Raw genomic sequence first — 8144 nt, 5'->3', positions numbered from 1 at the left:
ACGGCGTCACCACAAAGCTTTTCGCAGGAGGAGACCGCTTTTGTTAGGATAGCTTGTACTAGATGTCCCCCTTTAAATTCGCCCGCCGTTGTTGGCTCCCTTCCTGCTTGATATTTGGGAAGAGGACCAGGGCTTATATAAGTAGGGCTAGCCACCACAGTAGGGGCGGAGGAGAGAGCTCTCACCCGCTTAGACACCAAGCACAAGAACACCTCAACCTCAGGAGGTTGTTCTTCCCTTGTACTGTTCGCCATCAGCCCAAGAGGCAATCCACCACCACCACACTGGAGTAGGGTATTACACCACAACGGTGGCCCGAACCAGTATAAATTTCGTGTCTTTCTGTGTTGCGGGTCCGTCGAGTTCGTCCGCGAGATCTTAGCGAGCTTGGGCGTGGATCGGTAGGAGGGAAAGACTTCGCGCGCACCTCAGAGTTCGAACCTTAAGGGTTTGCCGGAACCCCACATCCGACAGCTACCAACCCCCTCAGGCAATTGCAGCATACGTGACCGTTGCCTAGCAATAGTCCGTTCAAGAGAACATAAGCCCAACAATTTTTTTTTCAAGCACTTCCCTAACTCAACTTCTGCAGCCGACAACGATCGAGAATCCATGGCAATGTCCAGTCTGTTAATCACCTCAAGTGCTATGCGTATTTGTAGCTTCATGTTACCAATCCACCGATCACTCCATTTCTGAAGAGACATAGCCGTGGCTTTTAGTTTGTTATGCAGCGTAAGGTATGCATTGGACGCCACCGGCACGGAGCTCCATGCCGCTTGCGCCGTTTCCATGAAGCCGTCCGCCTTTACCAAAGACTCAAACTTGAATCGTTTACGCATGTGAACCTCCATGTTCATGTCAAGCATCAGTAGGCAATGATCCAAAATAGCCGTCCCCAGCGCTGAAAGGAAGCATGTGGGAAACGCCTCGTCCCACTTGTTCGAAACAAAGACATGATCTATCTTCTCTAAAGTTGCATGCTGCCTTTCGTTAGACCAAGTATACCGCCGACCATTGAGGTATAACTCCTTCAACTCAAGCAAGTTGAGCTTAGTACGAAACCTGCTCATCATTCTACGGTTTATCAAGGCATTGCTCTTGTCCTCTTGATTTACCAGCAAGTTGAAATCCCCTGCCACTAGCCACGGCCCCGCATGTAGGTCCCTAGTATCCACAAGCTCTTGTAAGAATTCCACCTTCTCCCTCTCCTCCTGAGGGCCATAGACATACGTGAGCCACCACTCCTGCTCACCAGGTGTCTTGACAACCGCTGTAAGCGTATTATTTGTATAGTGTGGGTTTGACAATTGGGTGATAGATTCATCCCAAGCCATCAAGATTCCTCCACGAGTCCCCGCGGCCGGCAAGTAAAAAAACTTTCCAAATTTATTTCCCAGGCATTGTTGTACAACCGCAACCGATACATCCTGTAATTTGGTTTCCTGCAAGCACCCAATGGTTGGGTTTGCCGGTACAACTACTTGATAAACTGCACTCCTCCGAGCCGGAGCGTTGAGGCCACACACATTCCACACAATCACTTTTAGGGGTTGTGCATTAATTTCGAAATGCTACCAAACCACCATGCCATCCCTCCACCATCTAGACCACAACGGCTGCGGCCCCCTCCGCAAGAGGTAGAGCTGGCGAGTCCCATCCGAAGAGAGCAAGCACGGCCGCAATATGCACATCCGGAGGAAGCTCTTCGCACGGGTTTAGTAATTGCTAGATACTTTAGTGAAAAATTCTGAAAAGGGTAAAAAAATAGGACAACCTTGTGCCTGGTGCAACTGAAAGATCAAGTGGATCTATTTTGCTCCCCCGCAAAAAAAAAAAATGGATCTATTTTGCTCCCACATGTCGCCGCGGCCGAGGACACCTTTGACAATATACAGGGTGGCTATCAGCAGATCCCATCATGCCCTGGGAGCTGGTTGCTTCTACACCAGAGGATTCGCCGCATCTTTCTGAAGGCATACCGCGGGCTCTCAAGCTTGATGATGGATGGGAGGGGAACCACCCTCTCCTCCCCGAGGCAAGACTGATGAGAAGCATGTGTTCCTATGCCCAGCGTCCACACTGGAGACTAGCTGCTGGTCGCCGACGCAGAGCGCAACTCCTGCAAAGAAGGCCAAGACCATCCCTTTGATGGAACTTTGATCTTGTCTATCTTAGCTGTGCTAGAGCATGTTCTAGTCGCTCTTTTTAACTTTCAGTTTCCCCTTCTTGGTTTTGGATTGCAACGCACTACGTTCTGGATCTCTGTTACTCTGTTTTGGATTGCAAAGTACAGTAGGTACTAAAAACAAGAGAGCACCGAGCGCCTTCGCATCTCCACTCCGGCCGGCTGCGCCGACGGAGCAGATCCGGGTTCGGGCCGGGCAACGAAACTTGGAGACGACGACTCTCAGACTGTAAGAAACAACGGATACCAGGTGCAAACTCTGCAATTCGTTCTTAAGATATCTCTCACTTCTGTGGCCACACTAGCACAGGGGTGAATGGAAAAATATCCATGGGCTCAACCACGAGTGTTGAAATATGCAAAAGAATTGTACTGCTGGCAACTGCAAGCTGCCCCTTCAGGGTTCACAATACACAGATACAATACAAGATGCTATTGCTGAGATTGATATATAATACATAATAAACTCGTGGCACCACGAAGGGGAATGCAGAAGATACTGCCCACTGCACAGCATGCCCGAAACCTCCCTGGTCTCCTGATTTACAATAGTACAAGATCTGCTCATATATACACACCCCCAAGTTTCCGTCCAGCGCTATCGTCGACGATCGGCTGTATATACCTTACACAACATGAACAAATTATGGAATCAAGAGAACTCTCTCATATGCTCCAATACCAACAAGGGATGAATCAAGCAAACAACCGTGGGATAATATACGCTGCTGCAATATGATGCAAGAAGAAGGCAGAATTACAGACAACCAGCTGACAACTTCCTCTGTTCTTTTCTTTTCTCATACTTGCAAGCTTTTCTATTGATGCCACTTACTCCATCAGTACAGCTGCTGCTGTCGAGGGTGTCTGAACGACCCACTAGCATATAGCATCTGATAAACCGGCTTGATCCTCGCGATGAAAACTAGGCAGATCAGGGTTCCGCAGCAACACACCATGGCACAGACGTAGAATGTGAGCCTGAAACAGTCAGGTCCAAAGCAGTTTGAAGGGTCCAGCACGCCCGGGTTCTGCCTCTCCGCCTCCTTGTCGTAGACGTAACCGGCAAGGAGGGCCGAGAAAAAGAACGCGCCGATCGGGTTCACCATGAGCATGAAGTTGTACATCAACCCAAAGTCCTTGAGCCCGAAAAGCTCCGACACGGTCGGTATCATGACCGCGAACTGGACCCCGTAGCATATCCCCAGCAGCGTCGTTGACACGTAGATCAGGCTGTGGAGACCGGTCGCGAAAAGGAGGAAGGTTACCACCATGATTATTTGTGTGCACATCATCCAGAAAGGACGAGGAAGCATTCTTGTTCTGCAATATATCAAGTCAAGTGTTATTCAACTATCTCAGAAGTAGCAACTCAAATTATTTCATATGTTTCAATAGGAAAAAAAAAGATCATTCAAATAATTGTGGAAAAATGTGTGTTCAAACAGATGCAAACATACAAGACAATGAGACCAACAGCTAGTATGTCTGAAGGGTTACCGATAGTTAACAGAAATGCATGAGCATTAGTGATTTAACATGGAGTGATATTACTGATTGTGTATATAGCATTAGCTGCTGCTTAATTCTTGTGAGCAGTTTTTAGACACAAGACTTTACATCTCTGCCCTGCATCCACTGAACAGATAACCCAACTCATCGAACGTAATCCTTCTGATGCATCCTTAGAAGAAACAATAGTTGCTGCAAACTAGTTAAAAGAGAGCTTACCTTACAAAATATTCAGAGATAGATCCACCAAGGATACGGCCAACAAAGTTGCAGAAGCCGAAGAGGCACAACAAAACAGTTGTGTCATTAGCACCAACAGAAGTCCCAATCTGAGCTAGGTTGTTTAGAGCAGTGACACCAGTGCCAACACCACAAAAGTATACAATGAACAGTAGCCAGAAATCTGCCTTTACTAAGGCTTCAGCAAATGTGAAATCGTCCCCTCTTCTTGGTCCTTTCCTCTTCTTCAAATTCACTGCTCCCTCACCCTCAGCCAGCAGAACATCCAGATCAGTCTCATCAGAATCATTGTTGCCTGGAACAAACGTCGCCGAAGTGCCACGCAGAAGCGGTTCTCCATTCTCTTGATCCGCACCGGACAAACTATCCGTTGAATAAGATGGAACAAGCAGGGTGCTGGCCTTCTCCTCCTTTGGTTTGCTTGGATAAAGTGTCATTTTGATTGGTATGGCAAGTGGAGAAAGGAGCAGGAGTATCATTATACCAAACAAAAGGTAGGTGATAGTCGCGCTTAGGTTCAAAGTATCGCCGAGTATTGTAGCCACCATAAGATATACGCCGAGAACCACACTAGAGACCTGTGTGAACACGAAGTGGCTGTGTTCGGTTGCATTATCCTCATCCAGTGATGGGGTGCAGGGCCTAACAAAATACATCACCACAACACATGCTACCGGGATCCCCAAAGCAAGCAATAGCAAAAGGTTTGTGGGTGAATTGTTAAGCATTCCATTGAACGTTTCCGTGTAGACAGCAGCACTAACAGCAACATAACCTTTGATGAGACCAGCAACGGTTCCTCGACTCAGAGGGAAGTTCCTCATGTTGGTCACAAGCGCCGCAGTTCCCAACCATGCACTGCTGTTTGTGCCGACACATAGAGCTATACACAACTGCAATAGCAAAGAGAAAATGTTCATGGTATATAAAACTATCTGAAATTTTCGATACAAGATGTATAAGCAATTGTATACGGCTTATTCATCAAGGTACCACATTACTCAGAAGAGAACTTGTATCAGAAGTAAATTTGATGCTTTAAAAAATTTGCCACATGGAAAAACAATTTATCAACAGGTCATGCATTGAGCATTCGCACGCCTCCTGCATCATGAATGCTATATTTGGCGCAGTTCATTTGTCTGGTGATGCATCAATCAGATTTGAGGCCCCACGGGTATCGTAAGGATCAGCCACCAGCCCATCATGGCTCAGTAAAATGTATGGCAAATCTGGTTTCTTGCCCTCTATCCTGAAGTAACTCGGCCATGGGGGGAGGTTTTCACAATAAGCCAAATAGTGTACAGAGAGAAACAACCTTAAATGGATTATGAGAAATCAGCACTCACTGTTAAGCAAAGGGTGAAGTGTCTATATAGTGTATACTATCAACATTTGTTTAGGGCGATCATGCACATATGCACCTTATGTCCTTTAGTTCTTGTTTGACAAATCACCCTACATTATGACAAGATCATCACATATGTGCTGACATTCTTTATGTTGGTGACAAACAAATTAGCAGCAGCCATTGTTTTTCCCTATTTAAAATGCTCATCCCTTTACCGGCACAGTGAGTGTAAATACAAACATTCTGTTAATCCTACAGTACTGAAGTGATTTGCAGATTTCCCGTAAAAAAAATGATTTGCAGATGATCTTATAAAACTATATTAAGTAAAGTCAACTTGACCTTTTCATGAGAAAAGAAGTCCTTTTCACCAAATTTCTCTCTACAAACTGGCATTGAAAAATATTCCCCGCATATCCAACATCACCTAAATCAGGTAGGAAGATCTGCTTCCATCCGTGGAGGCTATTGGGGTCATAATACGCCAGTGTGAGCTGTCGGGTTGAACAGAATTGAAAACCCAGATCTATTGCGCGGTCCAACGGCGAAACCAATTCTGGCCTACTTGCAGAAATGATTGGCAAGATAAACAATGCACCCATTTTGCCTAGAGAATGGACCAACCAAATCATGACAAGTTCAGCGGATGAACATAATACTGTCCCGATTAAAAAACAAGTAGTATGTCTGCTATACCACATTTAGCTTCAGGCCAGATTGATAGGAAAATGTCTACTGCCGGCGTTAACGTCAATCATACAATGGGAGCACAATGATTTGCTTACTTGAAAGGGGATATCATAAGGCACAAGAGCCATCTTGCTGAGTTCCACCAGACAATCAACGCACTGACACGCGTTTGATGCCCGACGAACTACCACCAAAATGGCAATCATAGCCATCGGAAAAGAATAATGGCAATCATACAGAGAATGGAATACTAGAGGTGGATTTAAATAATTGCGCGCTTCGATTCAAGGTCGGATTAATAATTAACTAGCTCATCTCGCCGTTCACCGGCGAAATCAATGGGAACAAACAGGGCATGCGAGCGGAATAACCGGGGATGTGTGGGTGCAGAGAGGCGAGGGGGGGGGGGGGGGGGGGGGGGGGGGGGGAGGGGGAGGGGAGCGTACCACCCAGTAGGGCATGGCGACGGTCTTGGTGACGGCGAGCCAGACGGTGCCGAAGCCGAAGAAGGCGCAGGCGGAGCCGATGAGGAGGATGAGCCAGGGCGGGAGGCGGTTAGCGAGCACCCCGGGGACGAGCCCCACGTTCTCGCCGACGTCGTTGGCGACGCCCAGCATGGTGAGCGCCTTCTGGTTGTACCCGAGCGCCTCCTTGACGGCGTGGGAGTAGAGCGGGAAGACGTAGGCGCTGCCGGCCGCCACCTGCACCCACACCGCCGCCGCCAGCCCCACCCACGGCGGCCGGCTCCCCGCCTTCACCTTCCCCAGCCCTCCGCCGCCCGCCATCTCGATCCCCCTCGGCGTCGCACTCGCCGAGCTCCCTAGCGATAGTAGCAGCTGCTGGTACTATGGCTGCGTGATTGATGTGGCCTGTCGGGCACTCGGGGCGTAGGCGTGGTGTGTGGGGGAGAGGAGGCCGTGCTTGCTTTTGGCTGAGGCAGAGGAAGCTCAGTTGGCACCACTCTGGTAGCGTGGCGCCGTCAGTTAAATAGTCTTGTCCTGCTTCGCTTTCTCCTTGTGTGTCGCCTCGCCTCCTGGAACCAAGGAAAGCCAGCGAAAATATGTTCATACATTTATCAACACTATAAGAACTGGTCCTTGGTCACATTTCACCGAGACATGCATATGGGATGACAAATGATAAATGTTCGGTTGATTCCCTCTCAAGTCGATAATATTTCAATGTACTCATTTTTTTACTAAAAAACTTTGACATCGTACCTTTTTGTGTTTCTACATGAGGACGAGAAGATTAAGAATAGATGACGAGAGTATTTCAGTAAACTGTTCAACAAAGAGAATGAGAGCTCTGCCATTGAGCTCGACGACTCCTTTGGTGGCACTAACTGACGCTTTTTGTTTGATGAATCTAGAAGCATGAAGTAAAAGTCACGGGTCTTGATTATACCCTCATTGAGGAGTAAAGATGCCTTGAAGAAAAAAAATGATAGTATGTCTAACTAAGAGCAACTCTAGTTGATGTCCTGAAATATAGAGGATAAAGTGTCAAGTATCCTTTAGTGGAGTATTTTTACTCCCATAAACCTAGCCGTGTAAAAAAGAATTCGATGCACACAAACACAAATTCGATTCAAACAAGTACTTATAAAACCTACTAAAACAAAATAGGGTGCCGATTCATAGTATTTTACATTGACATAAACCGAAACTTAGACTAAACTAATCGAAGCTTACTAAATTAATTAACAAATATTCGTCTCTTCGGCGAGCTTCTTCCAATCACCTTTGGTTAGCCCACCGATCATGGGGTTGGGGCCTTGGCCGCCACCGCCGTCGTCGTCGATGTCATCGTTGCCGCAGCCATCTTCGTCGTTGCTAGACAAAATGATGACATTCGTCCCTCCTGCCACTAGCTGCTCGTATAAGCGGTGCACAACCTCGACTTGCTTTGGGTAGCGTCGGTGGAGCTCCGCCATGTACGTCTCGTCAGCGGCCTCTGCCGCGATGCGCTCACGAGCCTTCCGGTCCTCCCTCTTCTCCCGTGCGAAGACCACCCACGGGTCGACGGGGTCCAGTCGCTGCATCTCTCCAAGCTTAAAGTTCCGATGGTCGTCGATGTTGTGCAGGCGGACGAACATGATGTCGTACACCCGCGCCGCCTGCTCGGCGGAACGGAAGCTCTCAATCCAGGTCTTCGTGTCGT

The 8144-nt window shown here is 47.8% G+C and overlaps 1 protein-coding gene across 1 annotated transcript; it reads right to left on the bottom strand.

Moving 5' to 3' along the window:
- Positions 1 to 2598: 2598 nt before the first annotated feature.
- LOC109755726 (protein NUCLEAR FUSION DEFECTIVE 4) lies at positions 2599 to 6946 on the bottom strand. Its single transcript, XM_045233159.2, has 3 exons — positions 6428 to 6946; positions 3920 to 4833; positions 2599 to 3511 (listed from the first exon to the last, which is right to left on the bottom strand). Exons 1-3 carry the CDS (start codon positions 6764 to 6766, stop codon positions 3028 to 3030), a joined length of 1737 nt encoding a protein of 578 aa, XP_045089094.1. The 5' UTR covers positions 6767 to 6946; the 3' UTR covers positions 2599 to 3027.
- Between the last annotated feature and the right edge of the window lie 1198 nt (positions 6947 to 8144).

The sequence above is a fragment of the Aegilops tauschii genome, chromosome 2 (assembly GCF_002575655.3).
Source record: "Aegilops tauschii subsp. strangulata cultivar AL8/78 chromosome 2, Aet v6.0, whole genome shotgun sequence".
NCBI classification, from domain to species: domain Eukaryota; kingdom Viridiplantae; phylum Streptophyta; class Magnoliopsida; order Poales; family Poaceae; genus Aegilops; species Aegilops tauschii.
Note: the sequence above shows the minus strand (reverse complement) of the source record. Positions and strands in the feature narration are given on the sequence as shown.

Coding starts and splice junctions, on each gene's coding strand:
- LOC109755726 (XM_045233159.2), bottom strand. CDS start 6,766: ATGGCGGGCGGCGGAGGGCTGGGGAAGGTGAAGGCGGGGAGCCGGCCG. Junction 4,834..6,427: donor TCGCCATGCCCTACTGGGTG/GTACGCTCCCCT, acceptor TTGCTATTGCAG/TTGTGTATAGCTCTATGTGT. Junction 3,512..3,919: donor ATCTCTGAATATTTTGTAAG/GTAAGCTCTCTT, acceptor GATATATTGCAG/AACAAGAATGCTTCCTCGTC.